The 26511-nt window shown below is 38.9% G+C and overlaps 1 protein-coding gene across 3 annotated transcripts in view; it reads left to right on the plus strand.

Annotated features, from left to right (window-relative positions):
- PLCB4 (phospholipase C beta 4) overlaps positions 1-26511 on the plus strand; it is a 109388-nt gene that overhangs the window by 53790 nt on the left and 29087 nt on the right. For all 3 annotated transcript variants that reach the window (XM_018566576.1, XM_018566585.1, XM_018566593.1), the window contains 13 exons: positions 729-870; positions 2497-2581; positions 5563-5687; positions 8558-8609; positions 8903-9005; positions 10328-10492; positions 12084-12288; positions 12458-12546; positions 14870-15017; positions 15565-15614; positions 17061-17126; positions 24587-24702; positions 26334-26409. In XM_018566576.1, coding sequence (XP_018422078.1) covers positions 729-870; positions 2497-2581; positions 5563-5687; positions 8558-8609; positions 8903-9005; positions 10328-10492; positions 12084-12288; positions 12458-12546; positions 14870-15017; positions 15565-15614; positions 17061-17126; positions 24587-24702; positions 26334-26409 — 1422 coding nt within the window. The remainder of the gene's footprint in view (positions 1-728; positions 871-2496; positions 2582-5562; positions 5688-8557; positions 8610-8902; positions 9006-10327; positions 10493-12083; positions 12289-12457; positions 12547-14869; positions 15018-15564; positions 15615-17060; positions 17127-24586; positions 24703-26333; positions 26410-26511) is intronic.

Raw genomic sequence — 26511 nt, forward strand, 5'->3', positions numbered from 1 at the left:
ATGCATTTGTAGAAAGTAATTTGGAAATTTGGAGAGAGGAAATTATGTCATAAGATGGTAGAAAAAACTTCAATGGGAGCATATACTTTAGGTTAGTATTTAAGCCATAAGACGTCTTAGGAAAATTAAAGTGACACTAAACTCCGAAGGTTAATCTTAAAAATGCATTCAAGTGCCCTAACTATTAACAAAAATGTAACTTATTTGTGTATCACTCGGCTGTAGATCCTTAAATTATCTCAGAATTGGTGCTGACACTGTCCTTCCTTCTGTAGGATGGCTACTTTGTTCCCCATGGTCCCTGTGTGTGTTGTAAAGTAGCCACCGCTCCAAGCTAGCTCCTGTGATGGACTATAACTTCAATACAAATTAGTAAACTAAACGTGAGATTGTAGTCCATAACGGGAGTGAGCTTGGAGTGGTGGCTACTTTACAACACAAACAGGGACCATGGGGGAAGGAAGGACAGTGCCAGCACCAATTCAGAGATGATTTGAGGTTTTACAGCCGAGTGATACACAAATAATATATTTTTGTTATTAGTTAAGGTAATGTATTTTTAAGATTTAACCCCTGTGTTTAGTGTCACTTTAAGGGGATATTCTACCTGTGTGTTAGATATGGTTGGGTCATGTTAGAGGGCGACTGGCGGATATTATGCAGCAGTCCTAGAAACCTATATTAAATATTATTTTTAATATGGTATTTATGTACTGTTATCATTTTAGGGCCAAGAAACTGTGGATGATGAACAAGCATGGATGGCAAACTATAAATATGTAGGAGCCACAACAAACATACATCCATTTCTGTCAGCGATGATCAACTACGCCCAGCCAGTAAAATTCCAGAGCTTTAAAGCGGCAGAAGGTAATTACCTCCAAGCTGAACATGTTGTATACAGTGTAATATGTAGAAGTAACAATTTGTAAATGTTACTAATATGAATTTTTTTTGCTGTTTCTTCATATGTAGTTAACAATGATTTTGCATGTTTTACTTCAGTTTTGGTCATTTTAGTTTCAAATACTGTAAAGGACAACTTATTGCACTGCCTTTAGCAAAGAATCCTCAATAAAATGTGTGTAAACCCTAATAATGAGCTTTACTTATTTGCTTCCAATTGTGCATGGATTTCAGACATATTTGTTTTTATTATTTTGCACAAAACAAACAGATATATAACATTTCCAGCCAGCCATTCGCTGGGGGACTATTGTTCACATGGCATTCCTGCCACTAGATGGAGCCGAGGAGCATAGGTTTTTCCATTTAGTGGGGGAATGCAGTGTGAATGTCATTCGCTCAGCATGTTGCTGGGTGGAAGTTTTATTAATCATCCCCTTCAAACTAACGTCAGCATGTATGCTTACAAGCAATGAGAAGCTGTAAGCACTGACAATATGGAAAATGTGAAAATGATGCTAAATGGATATATTTTTCTCAGCTCATGGTTTTGGGTATTGCACTTTGGGTTGGTAATTTAAAGTACAACTGAAGCCAAAAATATTTATTTTAGTTTGGATATAGTAAGGGAGGGTTATGTCCTATTGGGGAGGTTTCTCCTTACTTTCCGTCCAATAGCCATAACAGAAGTGAGAGGAAATCCCTACAAATTGAGAATAATCTCTGGTGGTCAGCTGGGTCACCAGCACTAGTGAACCCATTGGAAGATCATGGTCACCAGCACTAGTGAACCCATTGGAAGATCTACTATCTATTCCTGTTCTGGTGACAACCCAAAATTTTTGATTTTCTTTCACTTTCAATGATAACAGTCACCAGGACAAATAGAGACGGTGAATCTCCCTAATGAGCACACAAACAGCAAAGAAAACTGGACAGGTGTTCTAATCCCTCTCCACTCTATCCAAAACTAAAAAAAACATTTTGGCTTCAGTTCCACTTTAAGAATAAAGCTGACCATACACTGTACAAATTTCGGATGGTCCATGATGAACCGGACACAATTCGTTCAGTGGGTGTCCCTGTCTCGAAAAGAAAATGGAAGGAGCTGGTTGGAAAATTTTCGGGCAAACCGTGACGGCAGCCAATCGGGGTATTCTTACAGTGGTGCACTCACCGCTGTCAGAATACAATAGCCCATTGCGAGATTCATCCATCATTGCTGTCTAGCGTGGATGGAAAAACCTGTTATATTTTTTTCTTTCAGCCAGCAGGTTGAATGGAAAAAATCAAACAGTGTAATGCCAGTTTAAGAATATGTGAAAAACTAAGTGCTTGGACTGCCATTAGCCATATATCCACCAGAGTGAGCTATGCTGCTGCTAAATATTGGAGAGCACGATGTTTGAAGCAGATCAAGCTGCATTAAGCTGCATTTGCAGGAATCGAAGAGTTATAAAAAAAAGTGTGTTATAAAACACAATGTAGAAAGGGATAACAGTATCATACATTTCAGTACAGTATCTCTTTATTATTGTATATGTAGTTACTGTAAATGTAACTATAAATGTATTCCATTTTCTCTTTCAGAAAAGAATGTTCATTACAACATGTCCTCATTTAATGAATCGGTTGGATTAGGGTACTTGAAGACACATGCAATTGAGTTTGTAAAGTATCCTTTGTGGTTTTTCTATGCAGGTAACATCTGGGTCCTGTGCTCAGAATGTGTGAGTACACTGAACCAGTGATTGAGAGGCCACCTTTATTGTGGTATAGTATGGACCATACAACTCTGTGGCCACCCAGTAACGCAGCGTGATCACTATATTCTCATGGTCAGAGCAGACCTGATATGGATGCTTAGTGGTCAATACTTGGTTTGTCATTGACCAGCAGCACATGTGGTCAGAGCAATACTGTTAGGTCTGTGTGATGCTTCTGGTTGTGTATTGCAGTATATATTAACCTTTCAAAATTTGTCTCATGCAAATTGTTACAGAATGCATCCGTATTTTGGAGAGCCTGTCCTAGTCAAGCACTTCTGAACAAATACATTCTGTTGACTTGGTCAATATATGTTTCAGAAAAACATTTCTCCAGGTCGTGGAAATAGTTTTCAGTGCAATGGTGTTTCCTCTGTGCACTGGTTTATACCACCTCTTGTGTCACTTGCCCCTCCCTTTTAGATTGTAAGCTTGCATGTGGAGGGCCCACCTAATCATCTTGTTATGAATTGTACTGTAACTGTAATGTCTTGTATTGTAAAGCACTGTGCAAACTGTTGATATTATTATAAATATTATAATAATGTTATAATATATAATAATAATATAATAATACCTGTCACAAACCTGGGTAACCCAAACTGCACATGATAAAGATATCCATGCATGTCAAAATGAAGGTAGAAATAGGCAACTAAAGTTTTAATCAAATCTCAACTTTTCTGTAAAAAAAGACAACCCTACTCCTGGTGCTCTCCCTCTTCTAACCTCAGAACCTAAATCTGTCAATCAGAAATAAAAATAGTTTGTGTTTGGTAGTCCATATGGTAAACAAAATTAATTGCAGAGTTTTCCTTGATGCAGTACAGAAGGTGACTGATATACGGCTCGTTATAAACATAGTAGCAATGCGGCTCACGAAACTTTACACAAGAATAAGGATCTTTATTTTCAGCGATTTGACTATAATTTTCAAATCTCATTGGACTTAGCTGAAAATAACTGCCACTTATATGAAAATATGGATCCTTATCCTAGAATTTTAGCTTTGCTAATTGAGCCTTATGTCTTTTTTCTATCAGTCTCTAAAATAAAAAGTGCAGTTGCATTTGGTGTAATTATGCTTTGGATTGTGGTTACACGAGGGCCATTTATTCCAGGTCCATAAGGGCAGGTTATCAATTAAGTGACCTGCAAACAATGCAGCTTGGATTATAGGCTATAAAAGATTTATACTACCGCTGTGTGCTCTAGGCAACTGAGATAACTCTGGTTGTAGAGATCAAATCTATTTTAAATAATATAAATTATATTATTAAAGCAGAACTCCAATAAATAGACCATTAAAAGATAAAATAAAAACAGCGTTTGCCACAATACTTGCCTTCACTGTGCAGTACTTCTTTTCAGCCATATGATGTCCTCAGTCTTTTGTGTTAAATGATGGGCAGCATCATTCATTCCACTTCCTCTGATCTCACTCTATCAAGTACTCACTCCTGGCCTGTGACTGGACAGTGAAGGAGAAGCAGCACAGTGATGAGCGTATCTCACTGTCATTCTGCCAGTGTAGATGTTTGCCAGCATGTGAACATATTAGTGAATAGGACTACAGTGTTTGCATTACCAAATACATTAATGATGTGTTAATTAATACAGAATTGCACCTGTTTGTGTCTGGTATATCTGAGTTTGGCTTTAATTGTAATCTGCCTAGGTCTTTCGAAGCTATAATATTTCCATCAGTTTGAGTATATTTTAAAGAGAGAACTAAAGCCGAACCTTTAGTTTTTGGCTTTAATCCTATTTTGGGTCAAAAGAGTATATTTACTAATGTACTCTTGTGACCCCAAGTCAGCATCTAGTGGGCTACTGTCTGCTATTTGGTAACAGTGCAGAGCCATACTGCAGCTAGGAAGGATACTGAAAATATTAGATTTATCCTGCTGCCTGATTGACAGCTGGCTCTGCCTCTCTAGAGGCAGAACCAGCTGTGCCTGCCCGTTCCCCTGTCTGTCCCTCCAATTAGCACTGAAGTAACAGAGAGGGGAGGGTACTGACAGTGACCGCTCTCTGCAGGGAGAAGACGATAGGCTGAACGATCAATGGTTGGTGATTGCTTAGCTCTCGATCTATAGAGCCATAGTGCGACACCTGCAGTGTTACATGATGACTCTAAGTATTGGGAAGAGTATATTTTACTCTCCCAATACTTCTCCTTTAACTTTGACAAGGCACAGTTCAGAAATTACATTATATTTTAGTGCATTACAAAAGTCTAAATGAAGTGATGTTTCCATTGGGCCATCAATATAAGATTCAAAAAAGCCCCTTGGCCACACACCCTGACCGTTGAATTTTGGAATTCTCTAGTGATCTGGAATGCTTGGTGGGTTTCAGAATTTACATTCAGATTCCTGCACCTTCCAACATGACCAGGATGGTATAACTGAGAGTCCATGATAAACTCTGCAGTACCTTGAGACCCGGGCAACTCAAGTTACATGAATTAGAGTTTTAAAATAATAAAAGTGAACAAAAAAGGTGAAGACATTCAGGGTGATAACGAGAGCTGTGTGAAAAGTGTGATTTACTCATGCCAACCAATCAGCATCTTTCATTGTTCTGACTACTTTATAAAAAGATGAAAACGGATTGGTTGCTTTGGGTTACTGCACGTTCAACATTATTTTTCTACTGCCAGTTAAAATTGAAATGTTGAGATGCATACAAGGAGCACAGCCTATGTGTTCTGTATTCCAGTGTTTTATTCATTTTGACGTGCACCAGACCACCCTAGTCCAAAATTTGGATTTCATGTCTAAGCGCCCATTGTGGTCTTTACAAATTACCCTCAATGAATGTCGAACGGACTATACTATGTTTTTATTTGTATGTTTCTGTTTACGTTCCTGAACAATGCACACAGTTACAACAAACGTCAGATGAGTCGGATCTACCCCAAGGGGGGCCGAGTGGATTCCAGTAATTATATGCCTCAGATTTTCTGGAACGCCGGCTGCCAGATGGTCTCTCTGAACTATCAGACCCCAGGTAGGCTACAACGTCCAGTCATGCTGAATGCCAAGAAAGTCTCTGCTCCATAACTTGCTGAACAGATGCTACAGAGCTGCCTCTGGCATTTTATGCAGAAACTGGAACACAGCTAAATGATATTAAGATGTTTACTGACAAATGAGAATGAGTCAATGAGCAGTCCAGTTTATATATAGAAAAGCTGTGTGTGCTGCATTTTAATTGGTAACTTTACAAATGACCCGGTATTAACACGGTACAGACTGATTTGTAGCAGCAGAAAATGAAATATATTCATTTTATTATAATCTGCTGTTTTCAAGATGTAAACACTAAACAGTCATTATATGTGGGGAATCTGCAAAGTGTTAATGCAGATTTAAAGGGTTAATTCACCCTTAGAAATAAATACCACGTGCAGTCCCTAAACACCATCACATATCTACTCACCCTGAACTACTTTTATGCTCTTTCCATATATTTAGACCATTTATGCAATGTGTGAAGCCTGCCCCAAAACTCCTGCCAGCTTTGAAAGCTCCATCCTGTCTTCTTTCTAGGATGGACCAACCGTTAAGGATGAGCTCCCCTTAGAGGTACAGGAGTGAGTGCCATACTTCTCCTAAGCCTCTGCACATGCATTGAGCTGATCCATAGTAACAGGAAACAGAGCGCACTGCGCATATCCAGGAGCTCAGGAGAAGGACGGCGATTGCTCATGTACCGCTAAGGGGCACTCATCCTAATAGTTGGTACATCCTGGAAAGAAGACAACATGGAGTCCAGTGGCGGCCTGCTTTACACCACTGAATCTGAAGCTTTGCATTGCACTTGGTGATGTAAGGCTTGGATGCAGCTGCTCGGCCTTGAAAACCTATTTCATGACGCTCTCTACGCACTGTTGTTGTGCCAATCTGAAGGACACACGAATTTTGGAGGTCTGTAGCTATTGACTCTGCAGACAGATGGCAACTTCTGCGCACTGTGCACTTCAGCATGTGCTGACCCCGCTCTGTCATTTTATGTGGCCTACCACTTTGTGGCTGAGTTGCTGTTGTTCCCAGTTGCTTATTCACTTTGTTATAATACCACTAACATATTCAGTAGCAAGGAAATTTCACGCATGGACTTATTGCACAGGTGGCAACCTATCACGGTACCACGCTTGAATTCACTGAGCTCCTGAGAGCGACCCATTCTTTCACAAATGTCTGTAGAAGCGTCTGCATGCCTAGGTGCTTGATTTTATAAACCTGTGGCCATGGAGGTGATTGGAACACCTGAATCCAATGATTTGGAGGGGTGTTTCAATACTTTTGGCAATATAGTGTATAACCCATAAAGCACTGGTTCTGACCTTTGTACAATTACAGACTCCGAATACATTGTCTCCATACCCCCTTCACCAGATTGTAGATATCATCATCACTGGTCCTATTCAGGAAAATCATGATACAGATTTTATCATATTTGTTGATATCAAAACAGAAAATCAGAAATACACAGGCTAGCCACAACAAGGGAGAAAGTTGTGGTTGTGGTTGTGCAGTTTAAACATGGAATGGAGTATAGCTACTAACATTGTTAATCACATTTGAACTGACACAGTAGGGGTGTTCGTGGTGTGTTTATAAGGTTAGTAAATCAACCCCAGTACGTCAAATTTTCCAGTTTGATTGGCTTGTTCACACAACAGATAAAAACTCACAGAAAACCATATGCATTGAAGTGTATTAAACCATGTTGACATGTATTACTTGTGAGTATTATTTATCTATTTAGCCTGTTGTGTTTGTGGGTAGTGCTGTAGAAAAATGCTACATTGTACCTCAATGCACATCAACGCAATGGTTAGATGGTGCCATATGATACTTTTATGTATTTATGTACAATGTCTCCCCCCCACCCCCCGCCCCAGCCCCCTCCGATTTTATCCCCATGTGACATTGCTCAGGCCTGGGGATAGGTATTTTAGGCATCAATTGCTGTTGAATGGGGAAGTGTGGGGGTGGGATAAGCCTACTCACACACACCAAGAAGTTAGGGTTTTCAGAAGGATCCGGCAGCACTGTGGATGTGGGAAAACCGGACTTTAATGTAAAAAAAGGGTCAGTATCATTTTTGAGCACTAATTTTTATGAACCTTCTCCAAAGTGCCTTTACAACCTAAGGCAAACCAATTGCAGTGTAGTTTGTTGTTTTGGCCTGCCCCCACCTACCCGGTGACCTGCCTGTGCTCTGAATTATTATTCTCTGTATAACAATTAGTAGGTGGATCCAACATTGCCCAGTACCTTCACCCTTTGCAGTCCCCAGATATTCAGTGTAAGAAGCTGATTCATTTTGTTTTGCAGTTTTAATAATGTTTTAAACCAATTGCATAAGAGTTTAATTGATAAATAATTTGTATTGTTAAAGCGAAACTTCAGGATTTTGGAAGAATTAATCCTTGCATTGGGGCTAGCCTCGCGCTGCAGGTGCTAACTGCTCGTTTTGGTCTCGGGTCACAAATAAAGAAATGATACCCACCTGATCCACGATCCAGCCTGGCTGCTAGACATGTCCCCACAGCCTCATTTCTCCTGGGTTTCGGCAGTCTATGCCTGGCTGATATCATCATGTCTATGCAAGGTCTATTCACTTGCATTAGACGTGACATACCACAGCCGGAGGCGGGGGAGCTGAGTGGTCACCACCACAGGACCGAGGATCGGGTGAATATATCTTCTTTATTCTGTTCCCTAGACCAAAACGAGCAGTAAACCCTTACAGTGCGGGCGGTAGCCCCTCTGCAAGAGTAAACTTTTGAAAATCCTGGAGATCTGCATTAAATAAAGCTGCATTTCAACTCTGTAACCCGTTTTGAAATATATCTTGTCTTCTAACAGATTTAGCTATGCAGCTGAACCAAGGCAAGTTTGAATACAACGGATCTTGTGGGTAAGCAGTATGTTTGGTACTCTCTGGTATACACAATAGCTTGTGTTTGGTGTTTGGCCTCTGACATCTGCTTTTAAGGCTTTTTTAGTGGATGCAGAACACATTATTTGAATTTTGAATGGGATTTTAAAGAGCAGAACTTTCACTGCCCAGAGCTGCTCGTTCGTTTATTACATTAATTGATTTGCGCTAAACTACAATTTAAAAGGCATGGTAATCAAACATTTCAGAAGCATAACTACAATTAATTTAAATCTGAAATGACAATTAATGTTTTGTTTTTATCTTTCTAGTTTCCTCCTTAAACCAGACTTTATGCGCCGTCCAGACAGAACATTTGACCCGTTCTCTGAAACCCCTGTGGATGGAGTAATTGCGGCCACCTGCTCTGTTCAGGTATTCTAAAAATGTGTGTTATCTAAGGGTGCCAGTGCTACGTGGCCAATGCTTTAATACGTCCCATTGCTTCCAAGCAAGCAGTGTATTAGATAATAAGGAAATGCAATGTATTTTCATTGTGTGCACACTGTAATTTCTTTAATGTTATATTCTTATATTAGGGAAGGAGTTCACTTGAACATGCAATTGTTTCCTTGTCACCTGCTTGACCTCTAGCTCCACTTAGAAGCTGAGAAACAGTGTAAAAGGTCTGGCAGTTGACAAGGGAGAAACTGTAGAACTTGAAATTACATGTTAAACTTAAACAAAAATGAATGACAAGGTAGCAGCATTGATTGACATTGATAGGCCCAGAAGCTGCTTCATTTGCATTGGCTGTACCAGCATGTTCCCAACTACCAGACACAAGCTCCCTACAAATGCACCCTTCCCTGTGAAGTGACGGTCTATGCCTCACTGAGGTGCACACCTTTGACCAGTTGCTCTGTCCCTCTAGTTTACTGCTGGACCACTAATGGTGTAGCTGGACCTCAACGAGGCCCTAGGCTCCCACCTAGGATGTCTTGTGGATGTCCCTGCACTGGAAAATGTAAATATAAAAATATTTAAAAACTAGACCAAAGTTTCCATTAACCAGTTGACATCCGCGGTGTTAAACCCCCTTCCCATCCAGGCCATTTTTCAGTATTCAGCGCTGCGGTACTTTGACTGACATTTATTCCGTCATGCAACGCTGTACTGAAATGAATTTTATAGCTTTTTTGATGGAGCCGCCGATCGTCTATATGTGAAACACCCGGTAACGGGTGTTTGCATTGGTCGGGTCTTTTCTGCCCGTGCGTGCCCGCTAGTACCCGCAGAAAAAAATTGCCGTCTGGAGACGGTACCCCGCCAATGCAGCAGTGCCGTCCGTCCGTTTTTTTACAACGGGCGGACGGCAAGTGGTTAAAGAAAAAGTTGTTAAAATAGCCTTTTTCCAAGCACTAAAACACACTTTAAACCTTGCCCACATTCAGAAATAGGGCAGGAAATGCCCTTAGCATTGCATTCCCAAAAACGTACTGTGCTTGTAGAGGTTTTGGTGTGCATCCACCTAGGACAACCTTATTTGTCTTACCTGTGGTTTTTAGCTCAGAGGTTTGAATGAACTCAGTTTTCTTGTATTCAGTTGTTCCTCTTCACTCACAACTACAGTGTGAATGTGAAGATCAGTGATGGATCAGACATTTAGCACCTCAGTGAAAAATATGGCTACAGTAAAAATATGATTGTCCCATTTTTTAATATGCAGTTAAACACTGCCTTTCATTTTTCTGTAGGTCATATCTGGACAGTTTTTGTCAGACAAAAAAATTGGGACATACGTTGAGGTGGATATGTATGGACTGCCGACAGACACCATACGAAAGGAGTTTCGGACACGAATGGTCATGAACAACGGATTGAATCCGGTTTACAATGAGGAACCATTTGTATTTAGAAAGGTAAGGTGTGTTTTTACTAAAGAATATGAAGGTTATCCAGTAAAACAATGTAAGGACCGGTAATAAGCATTCACACAGTAGAGGTCTGCCCAGAGAATATTCTTTTTACCCATTGATCCTGTCAATAGATGTATTACTTTTCCACTTCCTTTAACAGGGCGAATTGTTTCCGAAAACGTGGCAGTCACAGGGGATGAGAAAACGCGAGTAGTTGTGCTTATAATGTTCAGCCTTTATTCATATAGTTTAAACCATTTTTACAAAAGAAAAAAAAGTTGCTTTAACTGAAAAAAAAGTATTTGCTGGAATTAGGCTTTAATGTGTTTGTTGCTCATCCAAAGTGCAATTTAACCTTATATTTATATTTATTTATATCAGCTAAATGCAATCCAGGTGCACCAAAACGGGTGTTCATTGTCTTACAGACCATTTTCTTTCCAAAAGCAGCCACATCCTCAGTTGAAAAGCCTGTCCCCTGCCATAATGTTGCAGAGAACTCTCTATGTGGGAGCTCATTGCAGAGGTCCCAACACCCCTCACTGAGCCAGACCTATAGCACTGCAATCAGCAAAGCTCATGCTTCCTGCTGATTCAGCAAGGGGAGTGTTGGAAAGAGGTCACTGCTTCCCCACAGAGAGCAAGGGTCCTACCCTGTAATATGCTGGCAGGGCACAGGCTTTTCTATTCAGGCTGTGGCTGATTTTTAAAAAGAACAAACTGCAATACTTTGCACACCTTTTGTTGTGATGCACATGGAAAGTATTTAGATAGTTTAAACTAAATGTTCAAATGGGCTTTAGCCTCCCTGGCGGTCTGATTATCTTTTTTCGATTTTTTTACTTTTAAATCTCCTGCCGGTTGCGCCCCCTTGCGATGCGGGCGCTCGCAAGGGACGGAACCCGGAAGACGGATGCTGGCATCGGCCGTAGGACACAGCGGGGCTCATGGACAAGATAAGTGACACACAGCGTGGCTCGGGGTTACCGTCTTGGCTACTGAAAATTAACCCCGAGCCACACTCGGTCTTACCGCCAGGAAGGTTAAAGTCCATGTAAAACTAAATACCAATGTAAGACTACCCTATCTATAGGGTGACAATGAATGACGACCGTTTTCACCGTGTTAAAGAAAGTAGAATAATAACAATCTACTGGCTTAATCTTCAAGTAATAAAACTGTCACAGGTGGGATTCAGTAAAACAAATGGTTGTGTTTATGCTAGTGACCGACTGCAGAATATACAGTACTTTTTTAATATTGACCATAGTTTCACTTTAATGAAATGTTAGTGAAGAACTACCTCAAAGGTACAATTCAGTTTTGTAACATGATGTCAGTGTCATAAATCATTTTAATTCCTGGGTCAACTACAGCCCTTTTTCTGGAAATTCCAAATCAAACTTTTCTGTGATGAATAAAAATTGCTTGGCAAAGGATAAAGGTTTGTTAGCGACATACGTTTCTCTAATGTCAGAAGATCTGATGTTTTCATACACAATGCTTTTATTTGATTTTTTTTTTTTAAACAGAACTGCATCGGATTTGGGCCTGGCACTTTTAATCCTGATAAATGTTCTTCTCCCACCTCTAGGTTATCCTGCCTGACCTGGCTGTGCTGAGGATTGCAGTTTATGACGATAGTAATAAATTAATTGGCCAAAGGATATTACCATTAGATGGCCTTCAAGCTGGCTATCGACACATCTCTCTTCGGAATGAAGGCAATAAGCCTGTGTCTCTACCTACCATCTTCTGTGACATTGTCTTGAAGACGTATGTCCCCGATGGGTTTGGAGGTAAGAGGAACAGTGTGGACTAAGACTGGGCAAAGTGCTGCCATTCAGCTGCTGAGAGGATGCACACCCCAGCTTGTTCTGTCAACAGACTAGTAGTTTTTTGCTCATTCGTTTTCAGTGATAAAGTGGACCATGCCTTTATGTATTATTGTTGTCTTCTTACTTCTAGATATTGTTGATGCTTTATCAGATCCAAAGAAGTTTCTCTCTATCACTGAAAAAAGAGCAGACCAGATGAGGGCGATGGGCATTGAAACTGTAAGTATGGATTTTAATGAAAAGATCAGATATGTGAGTGTAAAAGTTCTAGTTAACGCAACTCAAAGCTGATGTTTTAGTTTTCAGGAGGGTACCAGTAAGTTTTTCTATAATGCTCATAGACTCCAATTGTGAGAAAAGCCCCCTGAAAGGGCCATAAGAATTGTTTGATTATCTTGTTTCTCAGTTTCTTAAATATTTGCTTATTCTAGAAAAATGGGAGTGTAGCACAATAATTTGGTATTGTAATGCCCAAGAGCTGTAAGAAGCCAATGTGTGATTTACCTTACCTGTGCCCACCTATATCTGGAATAAATATCAAATTATTTTTGGCTAGTATTTCTCAGACCAAGAATTCAAACTCAAAACTAAAATAAAATAGATGCTGGCATGCAATGGAGCAAGCCCTGTTGGAGAACCTCTTTTTTTAGTTAGTCCTTACATATTTTATTATTATAATAAATATAGAAATTAGTAGATTAGCCACTAGGGGGAGCTCTGTATTTCACTGCAACTTCGATGCTTAACAGCTGTTGAGGTTAGGTATCAGTCTCACTGTTTTGAGTTAAGAGACTTACAGACTTGTATTGTGAGAAGCAGCCGTAAAATACAACCATAGTTTAGCACTTTAAAGCAGGAAATAAGCAAATGTGTCTGCCTCCATGGTCATAAATGATAACAAACTAAAGACAGAACTAAGGTTTTTTAAAACATTATCCTGCCTTGATCAGATCATTTACATCAAGCTTATCTTTACCTGTATATCTAAAAATAAAATAGTTCTGCTATACTTTGCCTCTAAAGTACCTATGAAAATGAAATTATGGCTACAGATGTGGTTTCTTTAAATCCTCCATGACTGATTTCTTTAGGGCTTTTGTTCCCTGTCCATGCTAGATTTTTTTCTGTCTCAGTCCAGGGCCGGACTGGGACTAAAAATAGGCCCGGGCATTTTAGACTGAGCAGCCCAATCACGTGACCACCAACAGACCCCACCCCTCACAACAGGGGGCGGAGCCAAACACAGAAGCGCAATCGAGGGGCAGGGCCGGCCACTAGTAAGTATCGCAGGGCTACAGCTGACACACAAGCCTTGCTACAATATAGGAAGCTTGCTATAGAGAATATCTGTAAAAAATAAGTCAAGGCAACTGGACTTGATGTATTTTTCCTGAAGACGTTTCACTGGTCATCCAACCAGCTTTCTCCATTCAGAAATTTCTGAATGGAGAAAGCTGGTTAGATGGCCAGTGAAACGTCTTCAAGAAAAATACAGCAAGTCCAGTTGCCTTGACTTATTTTTTACAGATATACCATGTGTCCTGGATGACAAACCTTCACAGACATATTGCTATAGAGAACCGGATCTCACTGGCCCCCCAACCCCCCTGGCATTCTCTGCACTAAAGTAGCTAACACTCTAATGTCCCCCGCACAGTCACACACTATTATTATACATTTATAAAGCTCTGACATATACTCCGCAGTGCTGTACAGAGAAGTCACATCAGTCTCTGTACAGAGGAGCTTACACTCTAATGCAGAATACCATCAGCTATAGAGGACTAAAAATCCCTGCAAAACATGATCTTGAGTGCCCCCCCACACACTAAATTTACTCCACTCGGTTGTGGTCAAAAAAATAAACAATAATAAGATAAAAAATATTTAAAAAATAAACGACAAGATAAATAAAAAAATTTAAAAAGTGCTAATAAAAGGGGGAAAAAACAATAAAAAAACCCTGCCATTCTCCATCCCTGACCATACACATACCTTGTTCTTGCAGTCTTCTCTTAGCAGCGGGGGAGGGGTAGCGATTTGCATATGAATGAGCTGCGATATTTACATATGAATACCGGGACAGTGCAGGCTGCAGGAACAGCACCAGCAAGCTCCGGAAAGAGCACAGAGTAGAGAGAGCTGGGGAAGGAGGTGTTTCTCTGGCTTACCCCACCAGCGCCCTCTAGTGTCTACTGTGTGGTAGTGCCGGCTCTGCTCACTACCACACAGTAGACACTGCTCTGCACAGAGCCGGCCATCGGCATAGCGGACCGGCCCGAACACAATCAGGTTGATTGTGTTCGGCCCGGCCCACCGGGCAAGTGCCCGGTTTGCCCTATGGCCAGTCCGGCCCTGCTGATGTCTATTGTCTACCCAAGATAAGACCAGCACTGTGGGTGTTAGAACATTAACATTATGGCAGTACAGGTGTACTGCCATGTGTTTTACAAAATGATTGTTCAGGATGCATTCAGATATCCAACTGATAAACTATGTGGCTAAACTATGATGTTCTGGCACATCCATCTTATCTTTTCAGAGTGATATAGCAGATGTGCCTGACAACACAAAGAATGATAAAAAAGGGAAAGCCAATAATGCCAAAACAAATGTGACCCCTCAAACAAGTTCAGAACTGAGGCAAACCACATCATCTACTTCCGGCACAACTAACGAAGTAAAAAAGGGTACAGGTAATTATCTTTTTTATTATTTATATTGTTTATTATTTTTATCACCAGTTCAGGTAGAGTCAGAATAATAATAGTAATGTAAATAGTATTGATTAAAAAAAAGCAAGTCTGTGGATAGCACATTGGTAAGTTTGTGCATATTAATCGAATCAGCCCCAGGGTCCACGCTATAAATAAACCATGCAGGGACTGCAGCATCAGTGTCAATTTTATTCCAATCTAATTCCAATTGAACTAATAGTTTCAAGGCCTGAGGAAGGGTAAAATAGACCGAAACTGTAGCCACTTTTTCTCTTCATTACATGTGGCTTTAAAGATTGGAATACAAATAATACTGGTGCTGCAATTTTCTGTGTATGTGGTGTGGGGTGCTTTTAAAAATGTATGATGATGCACAGTGGTGCATTGTTTTACCGTACATTTACATGTGTGATATGTTTTGCACCCCACAATGTGAACGTAGTTTGAATGTATGCACTAATAAGTTGTTAGTTTGCAGTTTCATGTTTATGTTACTCGTTTTCTTGCGTTGTACTTGTAGGTATTGATCTGCCTCCACAAGTGAAAGTTGAAGATCTGAAACAGATGAAGGTAAGTTAGTAGATGGCCACTCCTTTTTCTGTTGGTTGCTTTCATAGTCTCTTATGACTAGTATTATTTATTCATTTTTGCCTAACCAATTTTCACATTTATTTGAGGCACATAGCTATGTGTGCAGTAACTGTTACCATCCAGTGAAGACATATTTTTTTTGCTGCCTGATATATCTAAAATTGGTCGCCCGTAGTAAAAGCACATCATTGTATTCTGTACTTTTGCTCTTTACCATATGTCCCTCAAGTAGAAAAGGCAATTTACAGTACATCATAGAAAATAGAGAAGAGATCATTGATAGACATCTATGCCACTGGCATGCTGTTAATTTGGCCCTTTTGCAGTATTGGATATCTGCGATCTGTTGTTTTTTTTAAATTAGCATTACCTTACAAAACAGATGCATCATTTTCATTAACAGGCTTTAGGTTTTTTTTATTGTAATGTTCATTAATGATTAATTTCAATATTTATTTTAATGAACAAAAAAATGTAAACTGAAAAAGTGCTAGGTGCCTCCTGGTTAGCCCAGTGCTTGTCACATGGGGCGTGGAAGGAGTCCATAGCCCTGTGTGAGCTCTGACCAGTAAGTGTTGAACTTACACATTGCTTACTTTCCTGGGCCCATTGGTTAAGCAGCTCAACAGTAGAGCAAGGGAAAAAAAAGTATATGCTGCTGTGGAGGGAGAGTAAGGCAAAGTGATTTTCTTTATTTTGCCCAGTATGCAAACATTTATCCCATTCCATTACAATAAACTGAACATATTGAAGAAATTATGAGCTAAAATAACAAACAAATGCAAAATAACTTGTAATGCCTAGTTGTATGATTTTTACATAATTATTTATTTTATTCAGTAAGGGAGCATACTATTTTCTTATGGGTAAATGAAATCACAATGACTGAAAGGGGTTGGCAGTTGACTGCTGTAGATTGCTGCATGTATGCATTAAACAGCTCAAAATGGTACGCTTTGTATCACAAGGCTTGGTTATACATGAGGCCTTTATTTACTGCCATTGTATAGTGTTTTTACAGCTATCAACACTTTCTGCAAGGCAGCACTTCAGGATTGTTAAAGTGTGTATATTTTCTATATACAGTATCTATTTATACATTCATAATGCATCGAAAACCACAATTCATTACATGGATTATTAAATGAAGGCATTAAAGCATAGCTAATACAGACAATAATATATAAACAAAAAGGTATTCTAAAACCTTCCCTTGCCATTCATTGGTTAAAGCATGTGTGTTGTCAAGAAAGCCTCTCCCACCGCTTTGCCTGAACATTGACTTTTCTGTCTTGCATCAAAGTGTGTACTCTTTGGTGATTATTTGTGTGTTTTGTGACACTGTTGACTCCAAAACAATTTTCTGCTAATTGTTCACCTGCTGTGTTTGCTATATAAACAGTCAATTCTTGGGATCGATTTTAGGCATACGTCAAACAGCTAAAGAAGCAGCAAAAAGAATTGAACGCTCTGAAGAAGAAACACGCAAAAGTAAGTCATCTAAAAAAATATTTTTGTTTATCAAGTGTCTAAACAGTACTTTCTGATTGTTCTCTTACAGGGCATGTTGAGGCGCCTTCATCTCACCTAGAGTATAACTAACTCCTATTACAAATCAAATGTGCGTAATGTAAGGATTAAAAGGCATTAGAAAATATCAAGTCTAAATTAGAATTTACTCAGGATTATACTACCAACATTTCTGTTTCCGATACTTGGGGTAAAAATTGTTACCCTCCCAATATTCTAAAATAATGCTTCTATCAAAATCAAATGCAATGAAAATCAAAAAGCAGTGGAAAGCTGGACTATTGGCAAATAAGAAATATATTTAAAGTGGTTACCTTCACTGCATACAGTATGTTCAGCGCAGACACTGTGAGGATTCAGGGGAGAGACACAGGTACAGGGCGTGTATGCAGATAAGGGATTGATGGGGCTGGATGCTTTTTCTATTGAAATCAATTTAAAAGCACCAAAACCCATCTCAACACATGAATTAAGACAACACATGTCAACGCATCACAACGCACATCAACATGCATTGTTCATTTAATTGAAAGTGCATTGCAAAATGCATTAAAATGCAGAACAATGCATCTTAATGTATGTTGACATGTTTTGATGCAGCACTTTTGATTTCATATTGAATTTGAAAAGAGCATTGGGGGAAAAACACATAGGTCTGAATCCAGCTAAGGATTAGTATAAGAGTTAGTGTTAGAATCTGCAATTTCTGGGGTCTAATTTAGTGTTCAGGGTTAAGTTTTAGGTTGGTTAAGTGTTGGGATTAGGGTGTTAAAAGTTAAAGGCTTATTAAAACACATAGGTTAAAGGCTTATTTTAGGGGTTAGTGTTCTGTGGTTAGGTAAAATGCTAGGGTTAGGGTGTATTATTCACAAGGTAAAGGGTAAAGTGTTTTGGGAAGATTAAGGTATATGCCTTCTGATTGCAGCAATAATAGAATCTTTGAATTTTGAAATCATGGATATTTCTAATAACCTAATAAAGGTTCTTACCATTCCCTGTTAATGAAAAAAGTGTTTAGTTGTACTTTTTGCTTTCCTGTTCGAACGGAAAGAAAAAAACAAAAAACTCTCCAACAGGGACATAAACCTGAGAGGGATTCTATCCCTATTCTACTCTTTTCAAAACAAAAAAGGTTTGAATTGAAAGTGGGCTTTAAACTTGTCCTCATACAGATCCATTGGTAGTCATGAGTGGCTTGTTGTGTTAGTACACAGTTTTTACTTAGCCCGCTGAATTTTTTTTCTCCTTCAAACACCCAATTATATGCAATAGGATGGCATAAAATACAGACTTACTGAATTATAAAGTAACTTAAGACAGCAAATATCAATTCACAAACAGCTAATGCAATCCAGAATGTCAACTGTGCATAACACGCAGTCCTCTTTAATACCTTATTAAGGCCAGTTTAAATCTGAACCCCTGACACTGCTTCTGAAAGTGGCTTGTAAGAGAGATTTGTGCAGCCTCCCAAAGACAGCAGATGTCACCACGCCTATTAGGTACATGGCTGTTGGAGAAGCTGGATAGAAAGTAGAGGGATGCACTGGTACTTTCCAGCATGTTGCTGCCAGAACAAGAGGGGGTGAAAAAGTGATCAGGCAGATTTCTGAATCACTTTTCCCTGGTAGCTGACATTTGGAAATAGTGCTGCCTTGGTCATAGTACTAACGTCCATGCCATTAATAGCGTTAAGGGTTACATTATACAAAATTCTTATATTGTAAATCTCCCATAAGGTTAAGATTAGGGATGCACCGATACTAGTATTGGTATGGGTGCTGATACCGAGTATTTGGCCGATACTAACCCCCCCCCGATACCGGAACCTCCGGTCAGAGGGAGATTTCCTCTGACTGGCAGTGCTGAACATGAAGCCAGCTTTCAGGCCAACCAGGAAGCTGGGTGGTGGGTAAGGACTTGCTGCCTGGCTTCTTGATTGGTCATGAAGCCGGCTCAATGCTGTTTGGCCAGTTGGATGCTGATTGGCCAGGAAGCCAGCCCCCCAGCCAAAAACCAGTATCGGTGCTTCCTAGTTAAAATCATATGGATTTGTGCTTAAAATTAACAGGACAACACATATTTTCATGCCAAGATGATAAAGATCTCTTCCCCTACCCCCTCACATGAGTGCTGCTGGAAGATCCACTTATTCCAGAGGTGTGCGGATTTTGTATAATCTAATCTTAGGTTGAAAATGATCATTGCGATTTTCACTATTTGCTGAAAATCACTATTTAATTGGAGCTGCTTCTTGTTGTAGTATATAACGGTCTCCAGCGAGGGTTTCTGTTCTCACTAAAGTTAGTGTGGTAGTCTATGGTTTAACAGTTTTTGCCCAACTCAGTTTATCACACAAAAAATGAATTTAGCACACCCTAAAAATGTACTCTAATTTTATCCACTATCAAGCCCCGTAACTGTTAACCTGAACCTATTCCCTAATATAGCCCTTAACCTAAGCCTTGAATGTAATCTAACCCTAAAACCTGAGAAATAAAAATCTACTTTGTGTGTACCAAATACTTTGCCAAGCCAAGATATTACCCAGCCTGACATCATCACTGTGCTCCACAAAGACTAATTAGAGAACAGAGCTGTGGGAGGGGCCCAGCAGGTCCTCCCACTACAGGCTGCCTGCAGAAAACTATAGGAGGGGAGGCTTTTATTTTTACATTCAGCCAGCAGCCCAGTATAATTTTCCTTTAATAAATCACTGGCTGCAATTTTTCAGTTCTTATTGCAACATTTACATGAAAACTATTTTTTATGTTAAAGTCATGTTTTTATGTGCTTGCTGTACTATATTTCTATCAGTGTATTTCCCTCTAGTTGTGTAGTTGAGGCATTCAGCCAGGCATTTCTGCTTAACAGCAGCTGTGATGAAGAAGAAGCCATAAAGAGATTGTTCACATCCTGCATAGGTGGTTCCTTCCTCTGACTCCTACATCACTGCTGTGTCCTATAGTGACATAGGGGTCAGCAAATAGGACAGAACGCGCGCAGGGGAGGGGGGGTAGAGAGACGGGAAGCGCAGCTACCTGACACACCCAGAAGTGGTCTGGATGTAAAGATTTGTTGGGTGTGTTTTTGTGCAAAAAAGTGAAGATTCCTTGAATGGACCTTGAGATAGATAAGTATAGAGTCTCTTCTTTTACAGGAGTTTTTTGTTTTTACTATTTATTTCACAGTTTTCAGAAAGTTTGGGTAAGCTTACCAGGAAGAAATTGGCTGGGCGACATTTTCCTCCTATGCTGTATTTTAGGTTAGTGGCCCTGAGTGGCGATATAAGCACATGCCAGGAGCTGTAAAGGAAGTTGATACATGTGAAAGGTTGTGTCATATTAAACCCGGTCCTTTAGAAACACCCAACTATTACCATGCCCGCCAATCAATGCAGCACCATGTCTCACTTAGTGTACTTACTTTAGCCCACAATCATACAAGGGTTGTTCAGTTGTAACTTTCCCCAAGGCCAAAGATTTCCATTTCTTTCCCTGAAGCTCACCCTGTGTGAAGTATCTATGAATCAGATATGAAAATATTTTTCAACCCAGCTTGTTTTTAGGCTTGTTTTTTATTGTAATACAGTATCTTGCTAAGAATCAAATGTCCTAAATGCTGTATTTCCTGGCAGAATCATATAACAGTCTGGAGATGCTTTTAGCACCGATAGCAAAAAAAAAACATAAAATCTATGGAAAATGTGTTTTCAGGGAGTGAAAGTGCTGGCTGTAGATTGTGGATGAGTCATAGCTGTGGGTGGAAATCATTATAGCTTAATAAGGGGCAGGAGATTGCTTTTATCTAGAATCCACAGAAGCCTTTTCTATTACTGCCATTATGATTGAAATGACATAGATTGCTGCAGTGCATAGGTACAGATCACAGGTCTTGGCACATGTGTCTGTCCTTACAAAGCAGCACCGTCTCATCTGTTTGTCATCCATTAGCATCGTGTAGTTGTTTCTCTGTTTGTATAGATTTCCAACAGTTACTGCTATCAAGGTGGCAGAGGGCCCTAAAATGTGACTTTTTTTGCTTTGCAAAATTGTCATGCTAGAGGTACTAAATATACAGCACACTGAAGAAAATAAACTGCTTAGGTGGAAGAAAAGGACGGTGCTGTCTTTTTTTTAATTTGCAACAATTTTTCATTTGTTAAGGTTAAGTTCCATCCCAATTACCCATACTGGCTAAATCTCACCTTTACTCCATATACCTTTACTTGCTTTAAAAGTGCTTTAAATGGCATAGTAACTTTAGCATCACCAGAACCTTTATCACAAACTCCATTCATTTCAGATATGGCAACACAAACGGTATGTTACTGAGTCTGATCACAAACCCAAGATTGAGCAAGTAGCTAATGCACACCATCCACACCATACATTGAAGAGATAATAATGTGGTGTTACCCAGCCACAGACAACGTAATAAAAATGTGTACTACAGCAAGGTTACCAAAAACAGTCTATGCAGCTATGTATTTTTAGCACAAGCTGCATAATAATGCACCACTTGGAGTGCAACCTGGGCTCCTAGGAAGTGGTTGAATGAAGCTGGGCATCATTTAACCTGGAAATGAAACAGCAAACGAAGAGATGGAGGGAAGTGCTGGACCATGGAGGGGCTGAGTAGTGCTTTACTAACTTCTTTTTGCCCACAGGAGGAGGAAGTGGCCAAAACAAAACATAAAACCGGAGTTATACTTTCAGCAAGAAATCTGAATGGCTGCTATGGAAGACTACTTGTAGATTCAGTTAAAGTTGAACTTTAGGCAGATATAAAAAAACAAAACAATGTAATACAGTCACATAAAAATTGAACACGCAAAACAAAAGCTGCTTTTACATAACTGAAAGTGTGTTGCAATGCAGAAGTATGGGGGTTCATTTACTAAAGGCAAATAGCCTGCTAACTTTGCAAGATCATTTTCCCTTAGCTCAGTGAATGAGGGGAAGCTCTGCTGACTTCTGGCATCCAATTATATGCAAGCAAAATACTGTTTTCTTTTCTTTGGACCTAATTGGGTATTCTTTGCCAAGTGAATTTTCATCATATTCACAAAGCTAAAGGAAAATTCCCTTGCAAACAGTTTGCCTTTAGTAAAGTTAGTGAAGTTACTGAATCTGAAGTATATAGGAACTCCAAGGAAACTATGTTGCTTCTATTTTAATATCACATTACAGCTTGTATGTATATATTTGTCATGTTGGGTAGGTATCTGATGGAAGTGGTGCTTGAGAAAAATAAGTGGGTTCTGTTGGCATTAAATTAAGGTATACTGAAACTCATTGGGGGGAATTTATCAAAACTGGAGTAGACAAAATCTGGAGCAGCTGTGCATGGCAACCAATCAGCTTATCTATTATTATTTCCTTTTCAAAACGTAACTGAGAGAGGAGCTGATTGGTTGCCATCACAGCTGCTCCAGATTTTGTCTGCTCTAGTTTTGATAAATTCCCTTCATTGTGATGTGGGATGGCAAAAAAGGAATCAATCAGCAGACCCCCATTAGTGAATGTATGGGCTACTATGGGAGTCACTCTGCCACTTCAGGAGAACCTGGATCCAAAAATGATTGTCATTTTATTGATAAAGATTTATGATCAATTAAAAGCATGTCTATTGTGGAAGATGTAATCTCAGTGACAGAGAGGTTAATAAGGGAAAGGCTTAGACATTGCATCCAGAGGCCTTATATATGTGAAGTAAACTTATGAACTTTGGAGAGAATTTTAACTATTTTAAGCACAAAGCAGGTGAATATACTCTTTCTTTCATTGATTTTTATATGGTATTACCATTGTCTCTAAGGTATATGACCTCATTGTGTGGAGAACTAGGAATTTTGAATTTGTGATTATGAATTAGATCACTAACTGTGAAAATGGTTTTAGAAAACAAACTACAACCATCATAAATATCCTATTAGACAGCAATTTACAAGTGTGAATTAAAATGTACCTTTTTACAGCATTCTGTGAGGTTACATCAGTAAGTCCTTCCCTTTTAATTTGACCCGAAAAAATACAACATTAAGGCTGCCTTCACATGTGTCTATGTGTATGGAAGGGAGATACAGCCTTGTTGTGTGCTGGGAAAAATTAGGCAGGGGTGTTTGTTTATGGACATGTGTAGAGGGCCCATGGAAAAATAATGGGCATACTCAACATAATGATCACCACTGGGCACCAAAAACATTTGCATAAATGCACAACTGTGAACATTTTAGAAACAAGTGTATGTGTAAACCCCGTAGGGTGGATACAGTATACATTTTAAAGAAGAAAGAGTTGCTTTATGGTTTGGACTTTTGTTGTATGTAGTATTCGGTGCAGCATTCCTAAGGTTCTGTCTCAATACTTTTCAGGTAAGCATGGAATTTTATTTATATTTCTCTCCACATTTACATCTAGAGCTAGCTGACAGTAATAGGTTGAGATAGACTATACCACTGCCAGGGGGAGGGCTTGAGCAGTTGAAGTAGTAAAAAGTTAAAAAGGCCCAGGAGGTATTTAACTTTAAGCATCTCATTAAAATAGTTTAAAGTTGAGACCAGTATTAAACTGGCTATTAACCCTATAGAGGATTACTGTTGTGGTCTACATAAGAATCTTTTATACCAGTAGGACCCTATTGGAGAGTTCTTATCAGGTTTACTTACCTATTGCTATGGTTACAAATGAGTATTTCTTGCTGTTGAGTTCTCCCTTGCTTTTATATTACGGAAAATAATGCACCCTGGACTGGCACCACTACCTATTCCAGGAACTAGGGCGTGATGTGACAAAGATATAATAAGCCAATTTGGGTCTTGGTTTTTAAACTCTCTGTCATGGTAGCTATTATAATGTTCCACAGTGACCAGTCTTATGAAATAGCCAGATTTACAGTGGAAAATGTGGAACAAAACAGACACTTATTATTAAATAGACTGATATATTAGATCCTGTGTTAATTCATCCATTGGCATGTTCCTGAAATGTAAGTACTAGTTTAGGTGGAACCGTACAGATGACTTTACCTATATAGTCCAGACATATTGTATAATACGAATTTCTGTGATTTTTTTCTTTGAACACATTTAACATAATACTGCTTAATAAACTACACAACATGTTGCACATTATATTAAAGCATTTTGCAAAATGATTTTTATTGGAACAGATCTTTTATTCTGTATGTGGCAAATAAGGTTTAATTGTTGATTATTTGTAGTCGCTCTTAAGAAGAATCCATTTTGAAAATGGATGAAGTGTTATTTTTGATGGCTTAACCCTGGAAATAATGGCATGTAACAAGTCCTTCTGGAGTGGGTCAGGAAATACAAGTGAATACAGAATGTTCCTCTGCATCAAGTGAACAGACAAGTATTTTGCTTAATTGTCTAATCAAACAAAGCTACTGTTTTCCAGGAACACAGCGCTATGCAGAAGGTACACTGCACACAAGTTGACAAAATAGTGGCACAGTTTGATAAGGAAAAGTTGACTCTTGAGAAGAACTTAGAAAAAGCGATCAAGAAGAAAGGGTAAGAGCAGCTAATAAACAGCAATCCAAATCATAAATACAAAGTAATTATGGAATAAACAAAAATAAACATTAGTTACATAGGGTTTACTAAAGTACCTTAACTTTAATATATAAAAAAGGAGTTCATGCAGGGCTTTACAAAATCAAATTATATATACTAGGTTTTTGGGCTTGGTTATAATAACATAATAGCTTGACTTCACGTTGCATAAGTCTTAGTTTTAGGTAAACCGACTCTTTCATTTAACGTTTTGTAGCTCAGTATAATGGTTAGTTCTAAGGTTAAGTCTATATATTTAAGTGAACTATGTTTTAATATAGGTAAACATTTACTGACCATTTGTTTTATTAGCCAAACTTAAAGTTTAATTGTAATGCACTGCTGATGCATCTTTCAGTTTGCTACTGTATTTTTTTTAAAGCAGCTATATATTGATAAGCTATAGCAAATTCCTACTGTCATTTTTTTTAACTTACCAGATTCAGACTATTATGTTCTTAAATTCTGCAATTGAAATCAAGTGTGGTAATGAGTGATAGGTAGAAGTGTTGAATGAGTAACGCTTCCCCTTATCCTTTCTGCCTTTTCTGTCAATTTCTTTGCAGTAATAATTATAATAATTATGCAGTAATAAAAATAATTACTGAATACAAAAAGATATACAAGAAAGGAGAATAAATATTTATATAATAAAAAGAATGCAGTGTGTTGGGTTGTGAAAAAGTTTTTTAACCTTCAAGACTTTTCAGAACTAACTCTTAAAATATGATCAGCTCTCCTCTGAGATTGCTTTTGATTTGCCTAAGAGGGAATTTCCCTAACTTTGGTGAATCTTTTTCTCACTTTTTGTTGTGTCTCCAGGACAGGAAGTGAAGGGTAATCTCAGCAATTTGACACAAATATACCTCACTTAGGGTTTTACACATTCCATAATCTATCCAAAATGAAAAAGGTTTGGCTTTAGGTACACTTTAAGCATTTTTCAATAACAAAAAAAAATTAAAAGAGAACTATGGCCAAACCTTTTTTGTCCTCCTGTAACCCAAAACTCAGCATATAGTGGGCAAGTGAACGCTGTATACTGACAGCGCATAGTTGCATGGCAGCCAGGAAATATCCCGACAACGTCTCAGGATCACACCCGCTACCTGATGGACAGCTGTCTCTCCGGAGCTAACAGTCACAGCTCTCTACAGGAGGAACATCGGGAACTGAACAATCAGCGGTATGTGAGCGCTCATTTCTCGATCTATAGAGCCAAAGTGTGACAGCTGCAGTGTCACACATCGGCTCTAACTATTGGGTGTATTTAACTCATTCCATATTTCTCCTTTAAATCCCTGTAAAATCTAACATTTGCCAAATATACAGTTATTTTAATAAGAAGTTTGATGTTCACTATTTAACAACTATATAATAAAAACTAAGTTAGATAATGATTAATGGTTAATGATTAACGGATACATAATTAAACCAAAATGATTACTCTTAGTTCCTTGCCAGAGATATAATGGGCTTCCCTTGCAATTTCAAAGAATTATTATAACCTTTTGATGTGGTTGAAAACAAAATAAAATTCAAACTCTTGGGAGAATATATCTAACTCTGGAACATATTTTGCTATTTAGAGAAAATAACTGTGTTGAAATGAAGAAAGAAACAGAAAATAAAATTCAGGTTTTAACTTCAGATCATAAATCCAAGGTAAGAAAATGTCAACCATCATTCACCTAGCTTCTCATTCGGATCTTCGCACGCTGATCACTCGTTCTTAACGTAAAATTAAGCTCTACACTCGCTGCACTA

Source organism: Nanorana parkeri, unplaced genomic scaffold (genome assembly GCF_000935625.1).
Source record: "Nanorana parkeri isolate BGI_ZX_2015 unplaced genomic scaffold, ASM93562v1 scaffold28, whole genome shotgun sequence".
In the NCBI taxonomy this organism is placed as follows: Eukaryota; Metazoa; Chordata; class Amphibia; order Anura; family Dicroglossidae; genus Nanorana; species Nanorana parkeri.